Below are 27,831 nucleotides of genomic sequence, written 5' to 3' on the forward strand. Positions count from 1 at the left end.
TACAAATTAACAAGCACATTACTGTTATACTGAACATTTGAGGTTTGGCTGCATGCAGAATGCCATAACTCCATGTATGAGATCAGCTCACAGTCATACTGTGTGTGTGTGTGTCCCTCCCTTTCTGACTGCTCTATAATAGACCGAACACACACTCAAGGTGACCACAGGGTACAGGAACACCTGAGAGAATGAGCTCACGGTTTATTTCTGTACCTGTGTTTGTGTGACAGGTCTTAACTCTTCAATGCCGTAAGGTTTGGCTCTGTTTCAGGAATGAGGACACTGTGAGTGTCCTCCTGCCGGCCTGCTCAGAAGTCCACCACTGGCTATTTTAGAAAGGGGCTCTGGGAAACACTCACCTGATTTTAAAACCTCTTCCAACTGTTTAAGTTCTTTTAATTCTGTACTGCTCTATATTTCTTGAAAATGGTTGTAAATTTTGACCCAAGCTTGTGCGAAAGTGCATGCATATGAAGTGTATGTTATGTACCTGTTCTACCCTTGTTTTTAGCTCATTAAATGGCACTTTCCACAAATAGGGGTACAATTTGGTGTCCCCTGCTCTCTCTCTCTCTCTCTCTCTCAAAATAAAAAGTGCAAAACTGTCACTTGTTTTGCCCTGAAAGTGTACTTAGCCTTCCAGACTGAATATCCAACTATTAAAATTAAAACAATAATGTAGTTTTTTTAACAACAATCACTCTGTTTGATTGATATTAATATAATTGTAACAAAATTTTTTAAATTTTTAAGAAATTAAACAATATTTAAGAAGTAACATTATTTGGACCTTTTCTATAAGAGGGGAGTAAATACATCATTTTGTTTCATTTGCATATTGTTAGGTTTAATTATCCAACCTGATTACCAAGAAAGAAAAATATGAAAAATGTAAATGTAATTATTTTCATAAATTACAGAAAATTAAGGTTTATCAATAACTACAAACTGAAATTACTCCTCTATTTCATTTCTATTAATAGAAACGTTTAAAAACACACAAATATGTATAAGGTTAGAAAACTGCAGCTCCCATATAAAATGTATAAATAATAAAATAGCTTTTATCATATTTAGACCTTCTGAGGCTGAGAACACTGACAATATGTTGAAAATGAAAAAAATATAATTTTATTTTCATTCTGTCCCCATTTTGTACTCTATTTGTGGAAAATGTCAAATATATTGACTAATTTGGTACTTATACACTTCTAATATTAGTACTCTACTCACATTTAACACATTGTACCATTACCATTTAGCATTCAAATCTATACTACAGATTCTGTAGATTCTGCAAACTTTTCTTACAAAATCAGCACAGAGAATGTTGCAAAATCACAATATGACAATATGAATCTGCTAATGTTGAAAGTTATAATGCTGAAGTTTTATAGTTCTGTACATTATCCCATTGTAACAGAAAAAAACCCCCTGTCACTTTGGGAATATGAACCCATCAGCACAGTTTTCAAAACTAATGCTGTTAAAGCACAAGACTCATAGTCATGAGAACATCAGAGAGTTCTGCAGTATCACTATTGCGTGGATATCCATATTCAATTCAATTCAATACAATTTTTATGTTTTTGATCTTCATTTAACTAGATAAAACATCTTGATCTTCTGACCTGAGCAATCTAAAATCCAACTGGCTGCCATACAAATGACGAAGATGGAGATGACCAGTGCAGTGGATGAGCAGAGCACAAGTGACAATTAACATTAATCAGCATGTATTCATGCATTACTCTAAAACGAAGTAAAGGTCAATAAGAACAAAGCCTCTAAATATACCTCCACTGGAAAGAGAGAAAGAAAGAGAGAGAGAGAGACTGCACCATGCTGTCATCTGTCTCAGACTTTAAACTAATTTATGGTCTTGTATTTTTGGATGTTCTGACAGCATGATGGAATCTATTCACATTCAGACTCTGATGTGACTCTCTGAATCTAAATCTCTTTCCAGCTACTGTGCACACATACATACACTATCTCACACAAAGACACTTGTTATACATCAGTGTTGACAATATATGTCTTAAAAATGTGTAATGTGTGTGTCAGACAGGATACAGCTCAGCATTGGGAACCGCAGATGAGGAAATGATGCAGGAGAGACTCTCTGTCTCGTTCCCCGTCTGTCTTCTAGTCATGCAGCGAGGGTCACATGTCATGACGCATCACCATTTGAGCATTATCTGTCCGCTCCTAATTTCTGACCTTATACTAGCTGCTGCAAAAAAGGTGACCAACATTTACATCATAAACACACACACACACATGTTGGTTTTTGTGGTTTATGGGGACTCTCCATAGGCGTAATGGTTTTTATACTGAACAAACTGTGTTTGCTATTGCCCTACACCAACCCTACACCTAAACTTAGCCCTCACAGGAGACTTTGTGCATTTTTAGATTTTCAAAAAAACACCATTTAGTATGTTTTTTAAGCCTTTTGAATTACGGGGACATAGGCAGTGTCCTCATAAACCACCTTCATATTGTAATACCTCTGTCATACCCATGTCATTATACAAATTTGTGTCCTCATAAACCACATAAACATGCACATGCACACACACACACACACACACACACACAGGATCTTACTAGGCAGGAGAACACACAGATTAAAATAAGTTTCCATCTCCAGACTGGGCCCCTCACTGTCTGCATCACTGTCTGTCTGCTAAGAGGAGAACAGACACTTATAGAGAAAGTGTCAATGCTTTATATTCGACCTCCCCTCTTCTCCTCTCCTCTCCTCTCCTCTCCTCTCCTCTCCTCTCCTCTCCTCTCCTCTCCTCTCCTCTCCTCTCCTCTCCTCTCCTCTCCTCTCCTCTCCTCTGTGGTTAATATGAGGAAATCTCTCTCTCTCTGGCATGTCGCCATCCTGCTCAACCAGATTAATGTGTATATAACTAATTCAGCGATTTCAGTAAACAAGTGCTGGCGCAACCTCTCTCACTCGCAGTCTCTATTTGTATCCCTTCTATCTCACTTTTCCTCACAAGAGTATCACCTCTCTCTATATATTGTAATAAATGTGATTTTTTTTTTTTAATAAATAAATAAATAAAAAAAAAAAAAAAAAAAAAAAAATATATATATATATATATATATATATATATATATATTGCAAAAGAAAAATCTTATTTAGACATTTTGTTTTGTTGTGCAGACAAATCTCTGAACACCATTAAAACAAGATCCAGTTACTTGAGGATCAAAAATATTATGTTTTCAGAGAATATATATCTTAAATGAAATGTATTTTTCTTGTCCCACTGTCAAATATATTTTAAAGCATTTTTAAAGAAACTAATACTTTTATTCAGCAAAGACTGATCACGTGATAGTAGATTTTTATTTCAAATAAATGCTGTTGTTTCAAACTTTCTATTCGCCAAAGAATCCTGAAAGCATATAAAATATCTTTCCAGTGGTCATATGCCAAAATTATAATATAATATAATGATAATATAATCTCTTTTAAACCTTTTATAATCAAAATTTTTTGCAGATAACTCAATGCAGTGTCGTGTATACACATGGATCTGTTACATGCAGACCACCTTACAGCACAGCAGGAAGGAACAGCCCCAGTGATCTGTATAAGATCACATCTGCTCATTCACTGCTCATGTCCAACATGTCACAGTACCTCATGGTGTATAATGTGTGTGTGAGTTAATGTGTCTTCGTCAGCAGTGCTGTCAGCTCTGTGCAGGGTCAGTTTGTTGATGTGTCTGTGAATGTGCCTCACTTTCCCTTTCTGTCTCTCACTCGCTCACTCTTTCGCACGGTGCGGGCCGGTTTGTTGAAGCGGAGCTGTTTATTTAGCAGAATTTGCTCTGATCTCTTGCACTACAGGAGGATACTGAATTCCAAACTGCTGCAGAGTCATGTGACGGCCTGCATGTTTAACTGAGGAGTGAATCTGCGCATACATGTGGACCAGATATCAGCTGATTCTGAAAGGCGAAGCTGATGAATCTGAAATATGATGGAATTGATCCGAAGTGAAGTTAGATTTTGGCTTTGTTCACACTGCACCCAATTCTGATTTGATTTCAAACCTGATCTTTATTAAGCATCAGAGAAAAGAAAGTACTGCATTTACACATTCATACATTTGCTTTGTCTAAGACAGACACATTCACTCACGGATTCACCATTCAATTCATTGTAAATACTATAATGCATCACCGCTGTTTTGAAAAAAAAAAAAACTTGAAATACAGCACTGTTTTACAGTGGTTGCCAGCTAAAAATGGTTTTAAGTCAGTTATTTCTAGCTTTTGCTGTAGTGTGCCAGTAGGAAATATCATTTTACATTTCTAAATATTCATTTTGCCATTAATTGTAATATTCGAGTGAGATTTTTGTTTGCACAAGGTGTCTGACAATAGCCAGTGCTCCACACAGAGATCTGATCTCACCATCATCCAGTCTGAAACTGAACAAACTGAGAATAACTGTGGCAATGTCTCCAAGATGCTTCAAGAAACCATACCTGCAAAGCTACCTGAAAAACTATGCGCAAATGCACCTAGGACAAAAGCTGCTTTAAACGCAAAGGATGGTCACACCAAGTGTTGATTTATTTATTTAACAGAAGTTAATTGATAAAGAAAATATAGCCAGCTCACAAAATATGTACAAACTGCCGTGAGATCGGGATTGCATCCAAAAATCAGATTTTTGCTGCATGTCTGAACAAAGCCTTAAAGTGAATCTGAGTTTAAATAAGATTTACGTAATCAAATGAAAAAGTGACTTGAGAACATACAAATATTGTATTTAATGGCAATTAATCAAGTTAAGATTAAACAAAAAGTGGCATTAGATGGATACTTCTACCAAAAATTAAAGTTGTTATTAAGTTGTATTTTAAGACTGTCTTTTTGACATTGTTATTTTTCTCTCTCTCTCTCTCCATACAGTGGGAGTCAGTTGGGTGCATTTAGTTTGAACCTCACTGTTCATGAAAATATCTTTTGGAATGACATGATGGTAAGTAAATGACAGACTATTCATTTTTGGGTGAACTATTGCTTTAAGAACAAGGTTTGTAATGCTAAATGGATATATGTTTGTGTTTTTGTGTGTGCAGATACTATAAGGGCCGCACATGATGTTTCAGCCTGGAGGGGGTCAACATGAGAAAGCAGAGAGTAGAGAGAGAGAGAATGAGAGAACCTCACTCTCTGAGCGATGACACCATTTCTAACTTGCTGCAGGTGTTTGTGTGTGTGTGTGTGTGTGTGTGTGTGTAGCCTGAATGTAGAACAGGCTCCAGGAAAGCTTTGATATTTGAGCCAGGACGGACCTGCTCTACGCCACAGATCAACCAGCACACAGCAGAAACATATTCTGTTTCGATTTATACAAACTCTCTGTGTCTTTGTTGGTGCCTATTTCTCTCTTTCTGATTTAAAATCAAACTGATAAGGCTGTATTGGCATGACTATCAAAGAAAAAGGATTATTCATTACAATTATGTGTGACTAAAGTAATATGACTGTATCTGACATATGTTTTCTGTGGAAAATTATATCTCTAATCAGCTGAAAGTCGAATCTGCGATTTGCTTATGGCAGTGGTTTGCATTTTCTAATGTATTCCTGATTTTCATTCATTCTTTACAAGTTGACATCTTAGGTGAAGTTCATATTTTTTGTACATATTTTAAGAGAAAAGTCATGTACGTCTCAGCCCAATCTTCCATACTGTTTTTGCACTGGATCTTTGTCTAAATATGGATTCATCAGCATCATGAATATGACAAAGCAATAACCAATGACTGGACTGGACTGAGTGACTCATTAACAGTTTAGGTATATGCAAATTAACTACTTATACAAAGATCCAAAGGCTTCATATTTCTGTGGATTGGATCTGATAGAGAGATCTGTGCTTAGAAGCGCTCATATTTAATCAGTCCTGCCAGATAACACTTTGAGAAATCATTTTTCCAAAAAATCAAACTGTTATTCCTCTGAACGACCACTACGGTTGAATGATTTGTGTTTCTTTCATCATTCTCCAGAGACAAATGGTAAGAGAGAGAGAGAGAGAGAGGAAGAGAGAAATAGAGATATTGCATTTGGCAGGATTTATTAACCGTGTTAAAACTATTGGCAGGTGATATTAGAGGATTGCAGCACCTTTGTTTCCTGAGATGGTGATATTTCTCTGCTGATGTCATTTTGATGTGATAGAACAGAGTACGTTTCTTTGTCTTTTTCTCTCAGTGTGCTACACATGAGTTGGAAGAACATTCAGACCAAAGATCAACACCAAGACAAAGAGAATGACAGAATGATAGATCGATAGAGCAGCAGAACAACAGATAGATAAAATGATAAACTGATAAAACAATAGAATGATAGCTAGAACAACAGATTGAACAATAGATATATACAATTACTGCTAAAACAACAGTTATATAGAATAATAGACAAGAATGAGATATAGGTAGAATGAGATATTAAAAGATAGAAAGATAGAATAATTGGATGATAGATAGATAGATAGATAGATAGATAGATAGATAGATAGATAGATAGATAGATAGATAGATAGATAGATAGATAGAACAACATATAGAACAATATATATTGGGTGAATTATTCCTTCTATCTATCTATCTATAGAAACATAGAGAGACAGAAATGTAGAATGACAGACAGAATGTTAAATGACAGATAGAACAATTAAACGATAGATAGAATGATATACAAATAGTAGAAACAACAATATAGAAACAATAGATAGAACTATAGAACATTAAGCAGAACTACATATAAGTGGTACAATAAATAGAACGAGAGATGGAATGAAAGACAGACAGACAGACAGATGGACAGACGGATGGATGGACTGTAAGTGATCCTGTGCTACTCTAGGCAAACTCTCCTCCTCCCAAACACAAATGTTTAGGTGAAAAGGACTCAGGAATAGTTTTTATGTCTGAGAGCAGGTTGCTCTGGGGACAAGGACCCTCTGACCTGAGATGGACTCTTGTGCATCTCCGCTGCTGTTTTCTGTCCCTGCAGAGAAGACTGACGGAGCATCTCGAATCTCTGGGCCTTGTTTCTGGCCAGTGTCTGGCTTCTCCTCCTGCTTGCCTGAGTTATGATTTTGCAAGCAGCGTGAAACCGATCTCCATATTTAGCCCCTGTGAAGGCCAAAATGCTTTTACCCAACTCCAGCCATATTTCACCTGAGAGAGAAAACGAGTGAGAGCTATCGAAAGAGAGGCCACTGACCAGATCGCTCTACCACAGCAATCTTCTCCTCAGAGTTGAGTTAACATCAGATGTTTGACAGAATGAGAGATAACGAATCATTATCATTAACGTATTATGAGAAAAATGGTTTAAAATGACTAAGATGCACCAGTGCGTAAGGAGAGATTAGACTGAGAGAAGAGAGGGAGATGAAAGAGAGAAGGGGGAGGGCTGAGGTTAAGGTGGTCTGGTCTGTTGTAGATTACGCAGATCTCACAGGCCTGGTCGTGCTGTTCCACAGCCCCTAAACCAGAACATAGTCTGCCCCCCACCCACCATGTGCTTTTAATAGAACCCTCGGTGGTCCCTCTGTACGTACCTTCTTTGTCTTATTTCTCTCTTTCTGTGATGTGGCTGTAGTGAACTGACAGCTTGTAATGTCAGATACCTTTTGCTTGCTGTGTGTTCCTCACGTCCACGCACACTTACTTTCTCTGTCCCAGCCTGATATACAGAGACAAGTAAAAGTAAGCTGTTTGTAGGTTGATTTACCCAAAAACCGTAAACACCGTGGCCCTATCAAAACACTGTTCTGTTTGTTTGAGCATCTCAAAACGCCAGACGCACCAACATCGGCTCAACCAGTGGTGTGAGTTTGGGTGGGACTCTCTCACATTGCGAGGTTGCAATTATGAGAAATACAAATATGAGAATTTTCTATGGTCCTCATTTGTAAATTGCTTTGGATTAAAGCATCTGCTAAATGACTAAATATAAATTTAATGTAAAATGAACTGTTTTTAACATTGAAAATATTGAAAATTCAGTAGCAAATCAGCATATTAGAATGATTTATGAAAGATCACGTGACACTGACACTGGAGTAATGGCTGCTGTAAATTCAGCTTTGCATCACAGGAATAAATTGCATATTTGAAATGTATATTAAAATAGAAAATAGTTATTTTAAATTGTAATAATCTTTCACAATATTACTGTTTTTATTTAGATAAAATGTGCAGCCTTGGTAAGCATAAGAGACTTCAAAAATATCAAAAAATTTACAGACCCCAAATTTTGAACTTTAGTATATAGTTGCAAATATGAGAGATAAAATCATATTTATGTTTTTTTTTAGGCAGAAACTGGCTTCCATAAATTTTCTATCTTCATTTTCCTCACATACTGTTTGAATAAAAGGGTGTCATTTGAGATATTGCTCAGCTGATCTAGATATTGTGGGGAATGTTAAGCAGGCTTCTCAAGCACATCAGTCAGCATCTAGGCAATAAGCTGGAACTGAAAATATTCTGTGGTCCAGACCAACGGAGTCAAAGCAGAGGCTGGATTTGATCTTGTGAGAGTGTTCTGCCTCTCAGATGCCTCCGGTCAGCGTACGGAATGTTGCTCTCCACTTATCTGCATCTTTTCAAACACTCCCCGCTCTACACCGACTCCTCTCGCCCTGGGTCAGTGTCCGCCGGCCTCAATGGAACGCCAAACACAAACAACAAGAGCGTCACCCTGTCAAGCCGCACGTCTGTTTGTAAACAACTGGCTGTGTTACTTCACACCTCATCACACCCACACACAGAAAACTGAGGGCAGACAGATACATGCAACCAAGCACAGCTCTGCACAGCACAATGCTGTGTGTGCTGGTATATTTATGTTCAGATGGACCAGAATGCATATACAATTCCATACTTATCTAGACTGGTTTAGACTGATTTGTGTTGGTCTAGTTGGTGGATTGGCATAGCCATGTTTTTAGTTAGATAGTGAAGCTACTCGACCAACATGACCATGCAATACTTCCTTGAGGAAACCAATCTGTTGGAAAAATAAGCTTCCAAGAATAGAATAGAATAGAATAGAATAGAATAGGATAGATAGATAGATAGATAGATAGATAGATAGATAGATAGATAGATAGATAGATAGATAGATAGATAGATAGATAGATAGATAGATAGATTTTATTTTTACTGAGAAACACAGTTAAGCATACACAAACACTGATGCATGACACACACACACACACACACACCACTGAAGTGTGTAAATCATTCTTCTCGAGTTGTTCTGATTCCTGCTATTTGACATTTGTTTCTATTCACCTGCCAACTCTCACTTTTCACACCGGTCTGTGCTATCAGTGAGTGTTTGTGTGTGCATGTGCTTTTTTCAGGTGTTGTCTGACCCTGTAACCTTGCATTGATAACAGCGGCATATCTTTGCATTCAGGCTTGTAACACATCAGTCCCAAGATAATTAAGTTATCAGTCTTCAGGCAGTCTTTGGCTTAACGTACCCAGTGCACCAAAGACAGAAAGTGATAAACAGCTAAGAAAAAGAAAAAAAACTAAACTAAACGCTGTGAAGCATTAATCAGTTACCCCCCCCCCCCCCCCCCCCCAATCTATTCTTTTACATGAAATGACCTAACAGACGGATTCATTAAAACAACTCACTTTCCAAAAAGGACAGTTTACTAGCAGTTGTAAGTTGGTAAAAGTAGGCTTTTTAACCATAAAACTTATAATAGCTGAACTACTGTGATTACTGTGTAGCTACTACAAAATATTATGTTGTTACCTGTAGTTATTTGTTCCAGAATCCTAAAAACACTTAACAGGTCATACATTTCATGTATTTCATATATGATAAATGACCATCTTGGGAGTCTTGCAAATATAATACTTTAAAGTTAAATCTACCAAAAGTTAAGTGCAGACACAGATGTTTTGGCATTTCTGTATTTTGCTTTGGATTTGTTTGAGTTTTTCTACCCTCATGCTGGTTTTTGATCTTCACATAGCCTACATGTGCTGGTGTGAGTTAGACCCGCTCTGTGATAAGGATCTCTTCCCTCAGAGGGCCATTTCAAATCACTAATACAAAATCAAGACTAATACCAGTTCCTTTGAACTCTTTGATCATTTTTTTCCCAGAGCCTGCAGTCATACAGAGGTTCAATCATGCTTGATTTTACACTAAAACACATGCTGAATTCTGTGGGTGATGTTTTCTGATTGTGATCTGACAGTTTTGCACACTTATATTATTATGTTAGAGAACATTTATATTCATTAATATAAAATTAACTGTGAAATGCCCTGTCATGAAGCTTTAGTTTAGGTATTGTGGTCTTTGGTGCCTGTTTGTTTGCTTTGAAACTATATTTATATGCTAAATGAGAAAATTAGCATATAAAGATATACAGGTATAAAATTTACAGTCTTACCTTTTTTGGAAACCTACCAAAATATTATTGATTCACCATCTGCATAGAGGTCCAATAAAAATCCCTTCTTCTTCAGCACAATCAGCACTATTTTGGATGCTCTTCTTAACAGTTTTGAGCCTCAATCTACAATGTTTGATTCAGAATGAGCCCTATTAGCTATGCTAATATCACATGTATCAATGTAATTCATCTCACTCAAACTACCCACCCACCCAAACACACAGAAATGCACACAGACAGACAGTGAGACATACATCCAAAATATTTCTGTCTTATGTAATGACATTTCTGTAATCTAGAAGGAAACCAGCCATACCAGTATACATATGTACTAAACACATGCACACAGCACTCTAATTTACACTGGTTAATCCATCATGCAGTGATATTCTCCATGGTTATGCAGAGTTATGCTGAGATATGTGGGTTGGCTGCTTTAAGCCTGTTGTTAATGGTCGATAGATCACAGTGTTGTAAACATTTTTTTCTGCTCTGGATCCCACTGGTCTGTTCACACAGACGTTTACCATCTATTAGCAGAAAAGAGACAAGAGAGAGAGTTACACAGAAGAGGAATCAGTCACTGCCACAGAGAGAGAGAGTCTGAACTATGCAGGAGAAGGATCACTGTCACAGAGAGAGATCAGCTCAAATCACTGTCACTGAATGAAAAATCAACTCAATGAGAGGGATCAACTAAAGTCACCATCAGAAAAAAATAAAGATTTTTTTCAAATAGAGAAATCCGTTCAAATCATTGTCACTGAAACACTGACCGGGATCAGCTCAAGTCACTGTCATAAAGAGTAAGATTTGTTCAAATAGAGAGATCAGCTCAAATCACTATCCCTGACACAGCAATCAGCTTGAATCATTGTACTGACAGAAAGATCAACTTAAAGAGAAATATCAGCTCAAATCACTGTCCCTGAAAGAGAGATCAGCTGAAATCACTGTATTGAAAAGCAGATCAGCTCAAAGAGGGATCTGCTGAATTCACTGTCACTGACAGAAAGATCAGCTCAAATCGCTGTTTTGAAAAGCTGATCAGCTCAAGCAGAAATATCAACTAAAATCCCTAACAATAAATGAGGAATTAGCTGAAGGACAGGGATAAGCTCAAATCACTGACACTGATAGAGAGATTAGCTCAAATCACTGTATTGAAAAGCAGATCAGTTCAAAGAAAAGGATCAGCTAAAATCATTGTCACTGAATGACGAATTAGCTCAATTACAGGGATCAGCTAAAGTCACTGTAAAGAGAAAGATCTGTTCAAATAGAGAAATCAGCTCAAATCACTGTCACTGAGAGAAAGATCTCAAATCACCGTCATATAGAAAAGGATTCGTTCAGAGTGATCAGCTCAAATCACTGTTCCTGACAGAGAGATCAGCTCAAAGAGAAATATCATCTTAAATCTATGTCACTGATTGAAAGATAAGCTCAAATTACTGCTCTGAAAAGCTAATCATCTTAAGGAGAAGGATCAGCAAAAAAACACTATCACTGAATGAGGAATTAGCTGAAGGACAGAGATGAGTTCAAATCACTCTATTGAAAAGCAGATAAGCTCAAAGAGAGGGATCTGCTCAAATCACTGTCACTGATAGAGAGACCAGCTGAAATCACTGTATTGAAAATGAGATCAGCTCGAAGAGAAGGATCAGCTAAAAATCACTCACTGAATGAGGAATTATTTCAATTACAGGGATCAGCTAAAGTTATAAAGAGAAAGGTTTGTTCAAATAAATAAATCAGCTCAAATCACTGTAAATGTAAGGGGGATAAGAAATATCAGCTGAAATCACTGACACTGATAGAGAAATCAACCCAAAACTGATCAGTTCAAGGAGAAGGATCAGCTACAATCACTATCGCTGAATGAGGAATTAACTCAAGGGCAGAGATCAGCTCAAATCACTGTCATTAAATAGGATCAACTAAAGGCACTGTCATATCCACCTTATTTTTGGCCATTTGTAACTCAAAAGTACATGATCATCTTAAGGAGAGAGATCAGCTGAAATCACTATCACTAAAAGGGACAAACTAATGAGAGAGAGCAGCTCAGGACAGGTCACTGTCACAAAGAAAGTGAGATCAGCTCAAACTATTTCACGAGTTCGCCTGCCCATCCAGTCCTGATGGTCAATTGTAAACAAACTTGGCTTGTTGTCTATAATGGAGGCTTGAACCCGAGGATCAGCTTGAGCACCGAGTTCAACCCCCTATTGCGGTACTACCTAGAGGGAGAATAACAGAAATAGAGGAGATGGGGAGGTGGGGAGGTGGAGGGATGCCGGAAGAATTGACACTGGAACGGTGCAATGAGTGCTGCTTATATAGGCTCATAATGATGATTGACAGGACTGAATGAATAGGCTCCTCCCGAACTGGATCTTCATCATATTGAAAAGGTGATCAGCTCAAGGAAACAGCTCAGCTCAAATCACTATCACTGAGAAAGGGATCAGTTCATGTCAGCTCCACAGAAAGAGTTATACGGAAGAGGAGGAAAGACTAGGGACCAAAAGGGATTCCTTTGATCCATCATGACTTTTTTTTTTTTGGGGGGGGGGTTGTGAGTGAACTACACATTCACTCACACACATATAGGCACCATAACCTGCCCATCACCACTTTGCATTCCTTAACAGACACTCTTTCCTTTCCTCTCATCTCCCACTCTCCCTCGTCCTTCCTGCTCTCTTTCCCAATACTCAGAGGAAGAATAGCTCGTAAACAGTGCTGTAAATAAAGGTAAAGCTTGTAAACAGAGAGATTATCAGTCCAAACAGTCTATAAAAATGGAGTCTTAAAGCATCAAAGCCAGAAAGGGATGAGAAGCTTTAACATCTTTTCAGAGAAAGAGACCAAAGACAGACACACACCCTTCATGCAAACTACTTACACACAACCACAAATTTAGACTTCATCTATTTTACACAAACACACACACACACACACACACACACACTCAAATTCTGGCTATAGCACACTTGGCCCAATCTGTTGTGCACACAGTAGTAAGAGAACGGCTTATATGGCTGGAGAATTCCTCCACAGGTGAAGATAAGGGTCTAACGATGGAGTGTTGGCCCGGCAGGGTGCACTCATACTGGGGAGGGCAGGCAGCTGAAGAGGGGCTCTCCAGTCTGTCTGGGTCATAAGAGGCAAAAGCAGGAACTGATAAGAACCTCAAGCAGCCTCTTTACCACAGACAGACACACTCTTAACATTTATCCACCCATATCACCTTTATCACAGTGAGAGGCAGGGAGTGTGGGCAGGGGTTAGAGAATAAAAAAAAAAATACTACAGTAGATACAGATACTGACTAATTTTAACTGGTCAGATTGTGAACATTTATATATTAGACCCGCTAAATGTAAATTTGACTATCTTATATGAATGTTCAAATGTTCATTCAAGTGCATTTAATGATCAAATTGAATTCGATTTACAAGAGACTTTTGGCCATTATTGAAAAAAGGTTAAGGCTGACATCTAGTGTTTGATATGAGCAATACATCCATTCATGCCGGTTTAAAGCTAATTAAAATATAATTGTGCAGTTAGCCTACTAATGCACGTTTTTTGCCTTAAACATTATATATTTTACATATATATATACCTTTTACCTAAAAAATGTTTACACTGTTTAAAAAGACTCCAGTCATATCAGTAGTTTAAGTTTTTTTCTCTCTCTATCTCTTAGATAGGATCACCTTAGGGGTTATTATATTAATACTGCCGAATACTACTAACTGTACAGACATTTATGCTTACAAATTATAATTATTAGTATTATTGTTGTTGTATCAATCTGCATGGGATTAGTATTATCTGGGGACCATGTGTGATTTTGAAATTACCCCCCCACATCTGAATTTCGCGTGGTGCATTCGCACGGGATAAGCGAAGCCTGTGATTTTACTCAAAATTGCTGATTTATCTCCGGATACCCGGATGCCAAGACTTTGAGATCCCGTTCTATGGTCCAGATGGGTAAAAAAAGAAAATAAACGAATATAGTTTTGTGCCAAATCACAGAGATGCCGATTCGCACGGGACTAATATTATCACAGGACCGCGGTGTTCGGCGAAATATGGTAGGTCTTTTGCGGGGGAATTTTTACCTTACAAATTACAGACATGGCCGATTCGCACGGGATTAAAATCACAGACAATCTCCGCAATTATTACAAATGACTGGAGGTCACCAGGTAGGCTAATACTAATCCCGTGCGAATAGGGTTTATAGACACAGGGGGGAAATACAGGTTTTTGTCAATAATCTTCTGTAAGTATATCATTTGCTGTACCACTTTTCAATATAAAATGGTATTTTACCAGACAATGTGAGTTTCCAGTCTCCTTTGAATGGGACGCAATAATTAAGGCAATGTTCCGCGAAATGCACGCAAAAGAGTTCAGAGTAGTCCGATACGAACATCGACTCTTATTCAACAAAGGAATCGGTTCTTTTTTAGTGAATCATCATAAGCATAAAGCGCGAACAGCGTGGCGAATTCCCTGAGTCGGTTCTTTTGAATTTTTCAAAAAACGAGTCACCTCTTTGATCCGCTCTGAAACACTCAAAGACTATAGAATTCCCTTAATACTCTTAAAGGGGCTTTGGAAACACTGCACGGCACACTGTATAATAATTCAGAGAGAGTATGTAATAAAATAAGCACAGTGGTCAGTAAAATAATATCTTATCTCTAAATCTTAAATTGCATGATCTGGCATGATCAACCACCCTCAGGCCTGTAACCAAGCAACCAAGTGACGAACACACTGCGCGAGCTGCTAATGAGGTAAGTTAGGCTAAACAAAATGGATAAACAAAACCGGCGAGCTTTTAATTTCAGTGCCGCGGAAATTGAAACTTAGATAAGTTCAATTTGATGAACTTTCAATTGAAATCAGAAAAGGCAAAGCCGATACTATCTGGTAAGATTTCACCTTCGCACTCATGAAGAATTTTAAAGACAGGGAGTGGGCAAGAGTTTCCGAAAGTTTGCGTGGGGTGTCTAACCGTACAGCTCCATTTGACCAACAGAGAGCGCAGTTACCCCTCCGAGCACCTGACCAGAGTTTATTATTATATTCTACTTTTCACTTGTTTATTTTTGGCCCCTAGCCCTTAGTACATTTCCTATATGGCTCTCCTTTATTAACAGATGCAAACGAAGGGCACATAATGGGTTTTCATTTTAGGAGAATAATCCAACCGAAGCAGATTTTAAGTTTCGTTTCATCCGTTGTAACCGCTTCCGCAGAAACAGCTGCACTTGTTTCATAAAAGGCAGTGTAGATGATAACTGATCTGATATCTGCACATCAGCACAGAGCTCACGATATCAGAGCTAAGAAACATGAACAGGAAAAACAGGAAAAGACAGCTCTCTAGGGATAATTTGCGTGCCGTTGGATTTGACTTTATAGAATTTCTGGCGGAAAGGGAAAGGAGAGACATTACTGACAGAAGCATTCTCAAAAACATCTACAATGAAGAGTTTCGAAACAGGTAAACATTTGACATGTTTTCACAGCTTTTTAAATGGTTATTATTTTTATTGGTTATAATATTCCAGTTACGTAGCCTACACTGAAAAGATCGATATAATTGACTATATGCACGGAGCGATTTAGAATTTCCGGATAAAGATAAGCCAGCTTGTAATCTTCCGGTGAAGCTCATTTTATATGTCCTATGGGTAGAGACTCTCACAGAAACCTTTTCTGCCTCATTCTTATCTGAAACTGAGAAACAAAATACATTTTATTTTTTTCAAGACATTTATTTCAAGCGGAAGTGCATCAGTACTATGTGAACAAACACTGTTTTCTGTCAGTTTATATTTATTTTCATTCATTTTTATCCACAGGGATGGAGTCCGAGACCCAAACTTCTCTTCAGTCCTCTTTGCATTGAAAAACTGCAGCAAAGCGTGCATCACCACATCAGGACATGCTTACTCTAACACAAATGTAAGAACATTCCTTTTGATTACTGAAATTCTGTTGTGGATGCCTGTTTAGTTTGATTTCTGTATTGTCAGTGTCCGTATGTGCTTGGCTTGTATAGAATGGTGTTTTTTTTGTGATACACGTCCAGTAACACAGAGAGTCTGAATATGTCTACTATTGTAGATTGTTGCTTTTATGAAAGTTTATCATCTCATAACTATGCAGTTTAGCCTATGTAAAGTTTGTAGTATGTAGTATTAGTAATGCAGAGTTAAACAAATGAACTGTTGTCTGATTTAAAGCCTGAAGATGTTCATTAATATCAAACTGAATCAGAGTTGATTGAGCAGATAAAAAATAACACTAAAGTCAGTGTCAAATAAAACAATATGTACAATTTTGTATAATTTGTACAATGTGTATCATTTTGGTCTTTCGCCACGTTGATGTATCAATTCCAAGACAACTGTCATATGCTAGAATGCCTTAAAACTTTAATTTACAGCTCACTCAAGCTAATTAATTTTTAAGAAAAGGCAAAAAATACATGGTGCAGATGAAAGTAGTAAATCAAGATTACTCAAGACAGCACATTCTCAATCTCTGACGTTTCTTGGGTGTCACCTTGTCTGCTTGCTTTATAATAAGTGAAAAAACCATACCTATCTCCACTCTGCTATTTCAGACAAGGTACGTAGTGCCTCCTGAGAAAAGGAGTCTCTTACTGTCTCTGAGGAATTATTTGGAGAAAGACATTAAAAGAGAAAGACAACCTGTGCTCAGCTATTTAGACATACACACTAAAAAGCAACTACGAAGAGCACGAGTTATTATTTTTTATAGTCAAAAATGTCTGCAATTTATGATTTAACTATGCAAGGCATAGTTAACCCAACAATGACAGTTCTGTTATCATTTACTCACCCCCAAGTTGTTCTAAACCTGTATGAGTTTCTTTCTCCTGTTGAGCACAAGTAACTATACTTCTTCTAAAGTAGTGGTATGCCTTCTTAAGTATGAAAAAACATATTATGGTAATCGTTGGCTATCAGAAACGCTACCAACCTTCAGGTTTGGAAAAACATGAGCATGAGTAAATTATGACAAAAAAAACAACCTGATTTCTAGGTAAAATTATTATTCATGAAACAATAGTCATGAATACTATGAAACTGGGATGACTGGCTTATCAGATCTGGGGAATTTATGATTTTATTGCCCTGTCATAAATATGAGTTGGTTATACAGGGCTCATCAGTACGGAAGGCCTGCTAGTGTGACACAGCTTCAAGTCAGCTGATGCAACACTTGGTCTTTTAGAATTGTAAAAATGACTCTTAAAAGCATTGGTATGTAACTATATGAATATATATATATATTTTTTTTTGTGTGTGTGTGTGTATATATATATATATATATATATATATATATATATATATATATATATATATATATATATATATACATACATACACTTATACTCTATATTATACTTTTATTATATATTTTGTCATTTTTATGTACTTTTCTGTTTAGCTTTAATTTATTTGTATTTAATTTTTAGTTTTAGTAATTTTAGTACTTCAACATGTTTCATTTAGTTGCCAAGGCAACATTTCTAATTTAGTTTTTTTTTTAAGTTTAAGTTTTCTATCTAATATTTGTTTTATTTTATTTCAGATTTGTTTCACAAAGTCGTTTTCACCATGCTCTTTTGTCACTTAATATTTTATTTTGGTGTGTCAGTCTGTTAGATTACTTTGTATATAAAACCATGATCTGCACTCACAAATTTTTTTTTTTCTTTTTAGAGTTTTATTTTACACCAGTAGGACAAAAGACAAAGGTTTTGGCTTAAAGGCTTTTTCAGTGCATCGAACAATTCAGTTCCTCCACCTGTTTTTTAAATGATATTGACATCATCATCCTTTTACCAATGTTTAATCTCTAACACACATCTTACATTTAAATGCTGGACAATTTCCATTTGTGCACAACACAAACCTTGATGTCATCATAATTATATATATATATATATATATATATATATATATATATATATATATATATATATATATATACTGTAATATAATATGATGTATTTATATATATATACTGTAATATAATATAATGTACATATAATATAATTAATTAGCTAAAAGTGTTAATATTTGTGAATGCAGATCATGATTTTATATAATAAGCTTTATTTCAGTAACCAAAATTTAGCAAAAATTTGAAATACTGGTAGTGGTAAGTACGAGGTGACCTTAAGATTCAAAGCAGAACAGATAGGAGTCTATCCTGCCACACTAGCATTTGAGTTCAAGAAAAACACCCAACCCACCACCAGTCCTTTCCACATTGTTCGGTTCATTCAGGCAGAATACAGATCCGAGCTGGCAGCTCTGCTGGGTCTAGAAGAACCATTCAGACCTAAGAGGCTTGAGACATATGAACCTGCGAGGTGCACCATAGATGAGGGGGTTCCACCTGAGAGGTGAAAGAATTAAATACATTTTTTTTTCTCTGTGTTTATATTTGTACAGAAATAATTCATTTGCATGTTTTTCTCTCATTTGCAGTTTTGCTCAAAACTTTTTGAAGTTTGTGGTACCACTGGATAACTACACTCGTCCTTCTTACATCTCTGACTTAGCCAAGGTCCTAAAAGGCAGCCGTTCTATCCCAAAGCTCCAGGAACAGAAGTTAGTGATCTCTAGTTGTGTCTAATTGTGCTTTTAGATCTTAGACCTGTTACTGAATGGTCCAGAATCAGCTCTCTGCATGAACATGTATAGTAGAAGCTATTGTTACTGTTCCCCTTGTGTGTTTGGTGGCTTTTAGGTCACTGCTGGAGAGTGATCTGGGTTTTCATAACTATATCGAGCGCTTTGATTTACTACTGTACCTGGAGGAAGATCAAATGCGTCTAGACATCAAGGGGTATAACAAAGATGATGTGTCCATGGTGAAAGACCATGAGAACAAACAACTACTGGTCTTAGAGGTGAGTAGCATTGTTTTATTGCCTATTATTAAAGCGTGTGATTGTGGTTGCATCCGAAAGCTGAAAATGCTGCCTTTGCAGAAATGCTGCCTAGGAGAAAATTAGTATTGTAGTAATTCGCTAAGTTATCCCCAAAAATGATCTATTTTGTTGTAGATCATTAAACCGCTATGCTGCCTCGGAAGTCTGTGTGAAATCAGTTTCACAAAGTATCTTTGTGCACAAACACTGCCTGCAAAGTCATTGTCTGATAGGGTTGACACATGCATGGCTCTCAAAGGGACAGTGCACCCAATTGTTTACTTTTAATTTGTTAATAGTAAATGCACTACAAGTAATATGTGCTTTTTTATTTATTGGAAAGTATAATGTGTTGAGGTCATTTAATGCATTTGTTATGTTAAAGCTCCCTGGTATATCAGAGAACAGACCATCAGTCCTGCGGGGAGATCACCTGCTTTTCACCAAGAGTGATGAGGTCCAACACTCAGCTGTGACCAAATACAAGGGTTATGTCTACAGAGTGGAACAGGATCAGGTCAGACTGGGCTTCTCTGGAAGGTATGATGTATGAGGTTTATCACAGGTTTATGACAGGTGTTTATGACAGGTGTGATTTCAACATCAGAACATTGAAGGAGTATTGAATAAAACAGGGTTGATATTGTCAAAAATCAAAGCATACTGTAAATTCCAGAACGCAAAACTGGGGCCAGTGCAGACTTAATTAACTTAATTTCTTAGTTAGCTCAGACTTAATTCAATTTCTCAGTTCACATGTAAAGACTATTTACATATAAGTCTTAACGAAAGCTGCAAAAATCAGCACATGTAATTGATCATTACTTGATGACAAAGAAATATGTGTCTCTTTAAACTCTTGATTACCATTAATACAAATGTGGCATTTGCTAAAATGTTGCAGCTCAAAGTATTTTAAGCTAAGGAGCACACAAAAAAAATGACTGAAAAATGGTCACTGAAAAGGGTTCTGTAGTAGATTTCCTCTATGCAACTGATTAAAGTGAAATTTTGGGCATTTTCATCCGTCATTTGTGCAATTCAGCAACAGCACAGATTCCACAAAAATATTAAGTGGAACTGTTTTCAACATTGATAGTAAGAGATGTTTTTTTGAGCAGCAAATCCGTATATTAGAATGATTTTTGAAGGATCATGTGACACTGAAGACTGGAGTAATGGCTGCTGAAAATTCAGCTTTGCCATCACAGGAATAAATTACATTTTAAAAAATATACAGTTGTGGTCAGAATTATTGGAACCCTTGGTAAATATGATCAAAGAAGACTGTGAAAATTAACCTGCTTTGTTAATCCTTTTGATCTTTTATTTAAAAAAATCACAAAAAGCTAACCTTTCATTGGATAATAAGAATTTAAAATGGGGGGAAATATCATTATGAAATAAATGTTTTTCTCAAACACACGTTGGACACAATTATTGGCACCTTTTTATTCAATACTTTTTGAAACCTCCATTTGTCAGTTTAACAGCTCTAAATGTTCTCCTATAATGCCTGATGAGGTTAGAGAATACCTGACAAGAGATCAGAGACCATTCCTTCATCCAGAATCACTCCAGATCCTTCAGATTCACAGCTCCATGTTGGTGCTGCTTCTCTTCAGTTCACCTCACTCATTTTCTACAGAGTTCAGGTCAGAGGACTGGAATGGCCAGCAGAAGCTTGGTTTTGTGCTCAGTGACCCATTTTTGTGTTGTTTTTGAGGTTTGTGTTTGGATTATTGTACGGTTGGAAGATCCAAACATGGCCCATTATAAGATTTCTAATAGAATCAGTCACTTATTGATTTTTTATCTGTTGGTATTTGATAGAATCCATGATGCCATGTGTCTGAACAAGATGTCCAGGACCTCCAGCAGAAATATAGGCCCACAACATCACAAATACAGCAGTATATTTCATTGTACACATGGGGTACTTTTTATCCCTGTGTTCACCAAACCCATCTTGAGTGTTTGCTGCTAAAAAGCTAATTTTTTAGTTTCATCTGACCATAGAAGCCAGTCCCATTTGAAGTGCCAGTCCTGTCTGATAACTGAATATGCTGGAGTTTGTTTTTGAATGAGCTAGGAGAATTTTTCTTGAAATCCTCCCAAACAACATGTGGTGATGTAGGGGCTGTTTGACAATTTTTTTTTAAGGTTTTCTGACCCCGAGACTCAACTATTTTCTGCAATTCTCCAGCTGTGATCCTTGAAGAGTCTTTAGCCACTCAAACCCTCCTCCTCACCGTGCATTAGGACGATATAGACACACGTCCTCTTCCAGGCAGTTTCATTACATTTTCTGTTGATTGGAAATTCTTAATTATTGCCCTGATGGTGGAAATGGGGATTTTCACTGCTCTAGCTCTTTTCTTAAAGCCACTTCACTAATTTGTGAAGCTCAATTATCTTTTGCTGCACATCAGAAATATATTCTTTGTTTTTTCTCATTGTGATGATGATTAAGGGAATTTGGGCTTTGTTTTCCCTCCTATTTATATTTCTGTGAAACAGGAAGCCATGGCTGGATAATTTCATGTTCATAATCACCCTGGAGTGCTCAAAATTGTGAATATGAATGGGAGTATACTTCAGAGATATTTTACTCTTAAGAATTTCTAGGGGTGCCAATAATTGTGTCCAACGTGTGTTTGAGAAAAACATTTATTTCATAATGATATTTCCCCCCATTTTAAATTCTTATTATCCAATGAAAGGTTAGCTTTTTGTGATTTTTTTTAAATAAAAGATCAAAAGGATTAACAAAGCAGGTTAATTTTCACAGTCTTCTTTGATCATATTTACCAAGGGTTCCAATAATTCTGACACAACTGTACTGAAACCGAAAACAGCCTTATATTGTAATAATATTTCACAAGATTACTGTTTTACTGTATTTTTGTTTACAAATAAATGCAGCCTTGGTGAGCATGAGAGATTTCTTTTAAAAACACAAAACAAACTTACAGACCCTAAAATTTGAAAGATAGTGTGAAACATGCTTCACATATATAAGGTTTACAAAAATTATGCCATGTTCACTTGACCGTATTTTACATATTTTAAATCTTATTTAAAGACCAGATTTAAACTTTGTGTGTGTGTGTCTGTGTTTTATGTGTTTAGGACTGTTAAATCCAAAGACTGGACAGCTCGTTTTGGCTGGAGATCCCAAGCAGCTAGGGCCAATCCTGAGTTCTCCTTTTGCCATTAAATATGGACTTGGTGAGATGAATAAAAACACACATACAGTACACACTCGATTCATGTTGTAATTTACTTTGTAAATGTGTTTGTAGGTCTTTCATTGCTGGAGAGGCTGATGACACAGAATGAACTTTACCAGAAAGGTACTACTGGATACGACAACCGTTATGTAACCAAGCTGCTGCGGAACTACAGGTAAAATCTGAATAATCTGCAAAACAACAAATTAACTAGTTGCCTGACCAGATTGTTGACTAGTTGCTCTTTAAGAAGCCTTTAAGAATAAGCTCTGAATAGCGTCCAACAGAGGGAAAAAATAGCTTGATGGAGCACAAAGTTCTCAAGGCTGAACAAAACTATTTTGAACTTGTCTCTGTAAAATTTCTGATATATTATATTTGATATATTATAAAGTTTCAGCGGTGTATAGAGGATGATCAAAAATTCTTAGACCTTTGTGTAGAGGGAGTGTAGATGGTTATGAATGAGCAACAAATACCAGCTAGAGCCATTTGTCTTTTTGATGTAGTAGTTTTGACTTGTAGCCAGGAGCCAGTAAGAGTAGAAAAGATAGGCGCACAGGCCAGTATAAAGAAGTAAACAAATAACCTTAAACATAGATTTGACTCCTGGCCATGATGGGAACCAGAGGAAGCTGGTGTGTCTCTGGGTTTTTGCTGTGCATAAAAAAGCAGCGGGCAGGATGCCATGTGAAAAGTTTGGGAATGGGCCAATCTGTGTAAAATAGATTGGGATAGGCCCAATCCGAAATAAGAGTTTGGAACACCTGATCATGTATCTTAAATCAGATGTGGGATTTCTACCTCAAAATGACACATGCTTCTTACTTTGATATTTTGTTTTTACATTTAAATAAGTCTTAATCCGTTTCAGCACCACTGATTCACATGTCTCTAATTCACATTTTTCTTTCTCTCTCTCTCTATCTCTCCAGGTCTCATCCATCCATTCTGAAGATTCCTAATGAGATGTTCTATGATGGGGAGTTGGTGGCATGTGCAGATGAGATCATCTCCCGCCAGTACTGCACCTGGGAGCACCTGCCAAAAAGTGTATGAGACATCCCAGACACACACACCTGATAAACAGCAGTTCAGGAATGCATTTTCAAGTCAAGTCATTTTGGTTAGGTTATGATGTTATACTGTTGTCCCAATACCCACATGCGTAGCGCTTGAACATTTGTCTGTGTACTTGCATGACGTATTTCCTGTAATTGGCTCAAGTGTTCAAGTAGGCACGTAGACCGCAAGTGTGTGTGTAGAACTTTTGACTCTTCTTTTGACTGTTTTACTGAATCTAATTAAGTGGTAAAAAGCACTTTCAAATGATTTAAAAATACACATACTCATCTCTGAAACAATAAAATGTTCACCACTTCACATTTTATTACCAAATTAAGCGACAGCTGAAAACTATAAGAAAAGAACCTTTGCTTTCTCTTTCCTTAATCCCCCCATATAGCTTGTACTAATCTGAACCATGCCTGAAACGTTGTATTAACAGCACTTCTTGTGTTTATGTGCCTCTTTATGATGAATCACTTGTATTCCTCAGTTGAATATGTTGGGATACACATAGCAGGGTTTCTGCAGTCCTTAAAAAAATCTTACATTTGGTTTGCTAAAATTTAAGACCATAAAGAGCCTTAAACAGTATAACACAAGTGCTAATTATACTCACTGCAATATGGATATGTGATTATTAAACATCAAAAGGCTATGATTCAATTAAATAAATGTGCACTGCACATTTCAAAATAGTGAATACGATTGCTTATGATGCACCATTGATAAAAAGACAATGTTTACATTATTATTATTTTTTTATTTTGTAGATGGTTATGTCTCTCTCATCTTTTTGAATGAGCAGCTGGAAGTAGTAAAGCATAGACATTACAAAATAAGAATGATTTATTTTGATATTGTGTGGTTTTTTTCTGTACCAGAATGTTTCATTAATTTCATTTGTGCAGGTCTTAAAAAAGGACTTAAAGCCTTAAATCTGATTTTAAAAACCTGCTTGGCTTCGAAAACCGCTCCCATTCACTTTTCAACATGTAGTCCACCTCCTCCTCAAGGGGTATCCGGTCACACACACACTAATCATCAGTGTAAGGAATGTGAAAGCCAGAAACTGAGATAACTGCCTTTTTGAACTTGGAATTATTGGTTACATTTGGTGCTTAAGAATGTGACTTTTTTTTTCATTAACCAGTCTCCACTTGTTCTTTGTAATGCTTATGTTACTGTTGATATCTAGAAAGTTAAACACAAAGACCTCTTTGATTGAGTTGTTGTTTTGCAATGATAATTATAGGATAGTTTTCCCTTTGAACATTTTGTACCTTTTGGAGATGTCACATTTCGCTCTGTGCTGTATTTTCAGGGATTTCCTGTGATTTTCCATGGAGTGATTGGAAAGGATGAGAGAGAGCCCCTCCTTTTTCAACACTTCTGAAATAGATATCACAATTGACTACCTGAATAAGCTGCTCCTGACACAGGCCAAGAAGGGCATTGCAAAAATCTCCCCCAAAGAGATTGGCATTATTGCCCCTACAGGAAACAGGTGAAAATACCGTTTTTTAAGGGCTCAGCCACAGCAAACGTGATGCATAATGTGCAATTACAATTCAGTTAGTAGTACCAAGTAAATCCTAAAGAAACTGTGTTTGCAGAGATACACCAGTATTCAAAAATTTGTGGTTGGTAAGATTTGTTTGAAACAAGTATATTGTACTACAGCGAAAACAATTCAAATAACTTAACTTTCTATTTTAAAATGAAAATGTATATTCTAAAATGTAATGACGGCAAAGCTAAATTTTCAGCATCCATTACTCCAGTCTTCCTTCAGAAATTATTCTAATATGCTGATTTGCTGCTTAAGTCACAGTTGAAAACTACTATGGTGCTTAATATATTTTGTAGAGAACATGAGGCTTTTTTCAAGATTCTTTGATGAATAGAAAGTTCAAATGTATGTATTTGAAATAGAAATCTTTTGTAACATGACAAATGTCTTGCTGTCCTTTTGATCAATTTAATAGGTCCTTTCTAAATAAATTCAATAAAATTAAAATATCAATATCTTACAAAGTACGAGTGCCAAACTTTTGAACGGTAGTGTAAATACATAAGTCTGCACTTATGGACAGTCAGAAATATCTACACACATTTTCTACTGTTTGTTCTCCGCACAACCGTTCACAAAGACTGCTGGCTGTTATTCAAACAAGCTAAACTTTGTTTTTACGCAGATCATCATTATCATTCTCTTTAAGGTGATTTTATTTTTTTTCTCATGAGTGTTCACTCTGCTTTTATTTTTTATTGTACATATCTGTTTTATTTTTACAGGTGGAGAAAATCAGGAAGGCCATCAAGATGCACAGGCAGCTTAAATCCTATTTGGGCATTGAGGAGCTGAAGGTCAGCATGAGTCTGAGATACACTCTGTTATCAGTTCTCATCGTTGTCAGGACACGTGCGCAAAAACATGACTGCTGTGTGTGTTGTGTAGGTTGGCTCCGTGGAAGAGTTTCAAGGCCAGGAGAGGAAAGTGATCATTGTGTCAACTGTTCGCAGTGACAAGAAACACATCATTTTGGATGAAACATTCAACATTGGGTTTCTGAAGAATGAGAAGGTAGTGTCTGACACATGACAATACACCACACAGAAGTCTACCAAACAAAGCTGTTTCACCTCTTGCATTCTCTTCTCCAGAGATTCAATGTGGCAGTGACGAGAGCAAAATCCCTGCTCATTATGGTGGGAAACCCCATCATTCTACGGACAGACGCAACCTGGGGCAGGTATATAAAACTTCCAACTAACACATGCATAAAATGGATATAAAACTCTTTATATGATTTCTGGACGTGTTTGGGGTTGATGTTGCGAGCTGTTTTTTAACTTTGTTGTTCTGTGTGTTTGGAGGTTTATTAATTACTGCATTGAGGGGGAAGGTTATACTGGATATTCCAACTTTGAGGAAACAGGGGCGGTTGTTGAGCGCCTGCTCGCATTAAACATCCGTGAGGAGATCATAGGTAAGATATGGCTTTAATTAAAGTATGGTCACACTAGACTTTGCACCTCATTTTCTTCCAGTAGGAAATGCAAGCTTAAGGTAGTCTATTGCTGACGTTTAAATGAAGTGAACTCTGATCTGGGAATTTGCATAAAGAGATATATTTGAAAATTTTGAATGTACTGTTTTTATAATTGATTATTTAATAAAAGTGGCCCAAGAGCATGACATCACATCCTGTTTCCCATATTTGTTTGGTGTCTCAAGAAATTTTGTGTACTTAAAGCCTAGTGAAACTACACATTCTTAATTCATCATTTACTGACAGGTTATTCAGTATAAAAAAAAAAAAAATTGGGGTCTGTAATATTTGTTTTCTTTTTCAATAAATAAATAAAGAAAAATATTTTTATTAAATTCACATTAAATTGGTCAAAAGGGACAGTAGAGACAATTATAACTTATAAATCTTGAACCAAGTTCTAACTGTCATGTTCTTTTTCATTCTAGTGGAAACAGAGGAGAGTGTGGTCCAGCAATATCAGAATCCTGAGTGGAGACATGACCATTAAATTAAGTGCCATTATTAAAGTGCCTCCCAGTCAGGCCCTCTTATTAGCATAACCAGACCCCTTTCCCTTCCTCTAGTTAGAAGAGGAAGGGAAAGTTAGACTGGGGAGTCTATAGACTTTTTATAAATTAACTTTGAAGTTTCATTTTAAAGCAAAAACTGCACTATGTTATGTAAATGTTGCATTAAATTAAAGGGGTAATTTTCCAAATTTCTTTGTATTTTTGATACTTTTTATGTAAAACCATTTATTTTATTTGGATAAATTTGTAAGTCTTTTATCAGATTTACCAACTGTTATATCATCTCTAGTACTTTCAGGAAGCCAAAGCTAATTTAAAGCTTCTGGTTGCAAAGCAGTTGGACTGCATCAATAATACACTTTAGCACGAATTTGGCTATATTCCCCAAAATAAGCTCTCACTGTCTTTTCACAGGCAAGTGATTTCGTCCAGGAATCTTAAAATCGAAAAAAAAAAAAGAA

The 27,831-nt window shown here is 36.6% G+C and overlaps 1 protein-coding gene across 2 annotated transcripts; it reads left to right on the forward strand.

The window, feature by feature from the left end:
* The first annotated feature begins 15,796 nt into the window (after nucleotides 1–15,796).
* Nucleotides 15,797–27,809, forward strand: LOC306848480 (putative helicase mov-10-B.1). Of its 2 annotated transcripts, XM_079383055.1 has the most exons (8): nucleotides 15,797–16,030; nucleotides 16,392–16,494; nucleotides 18,855–18,973; nucleotides 19,059–19,181; nucleotides 19,321–19,483; nucleotides 23,673–23,790; nucleotides 25,127–25,309; nucleotides 26,101–26,172. In XM_079383055.1, the coding sequence occupies exons 1-6, from the start codon at nucleotides 15,879–15,881 to the stop codon at nucleotides 23,700–23,702; spliced, it is 690 nt and encodes a 229-aa protein (XP_079239181.1). In that variant the 5' UTR covers nucleotides 15,797–15,878; the 3' UTR covers nucleotides 23,703–23,790; nucleotides 25,127–25,309; nucleotides 26,101–26,172. The 2 variants fall into 2 exon arrangements, with proteins under 2 accessions (XP_079239181.1, XP_079239182.1); XM_079383056.1 differs by lacking the exons at nucleotides 15,797–16,030; nucleotides 16,392–16,494; nucleotides 18,855–18,973; ... (1 more) ...; nucleotides 19,321–19,483; nucleotides 23,673–23,790 and adding exons at nucleotides 26,264–26,389; nucleotides 26,470–26,558; nucleotides 26,683–26,795; nucleotides 27,287–27,809.
* Nucleotides 27,810–27,831: the final 22 nt, after the last annotated feature.

The sequence above is a fragment of the Barbus barbus genome, assembly GCF_936440315.1.
Source record: "Barbus barbus genome assembly, chromosome: 28".
NCBI classification, from domain to species: Eukaryota; Metazoa; Chordata; class Actinopteri; order Cypriniformes; family Cyprinidae; genus Barbus; species Barbus barbus.

Bases quoted from the DNA above. Each gene is read 5' to 3' on its own strand.
- LOC306848480 (XM_079383055.1), top strand. From the start codon at position 15,879: ATGAACAGGAAAAACAGGAAAAGACAGCTCTCTAGGGATAATTTGCGT. The intron at 18,974-19,058 runs GTGAAAGAATTA...TCTCATTTGCAG, and splicing joins GAGGGGGTTCCACCTGAGAG to TTTTGCTCAAAACTTTTTGA. The intron at 19,182-19,320 runs GTTAGTGATCTC...GGTGGCTTTTAG, and splicing joins CCAAAGCTCCAGGAACAGAA to GTCACTGCTGGAGAGTGATC.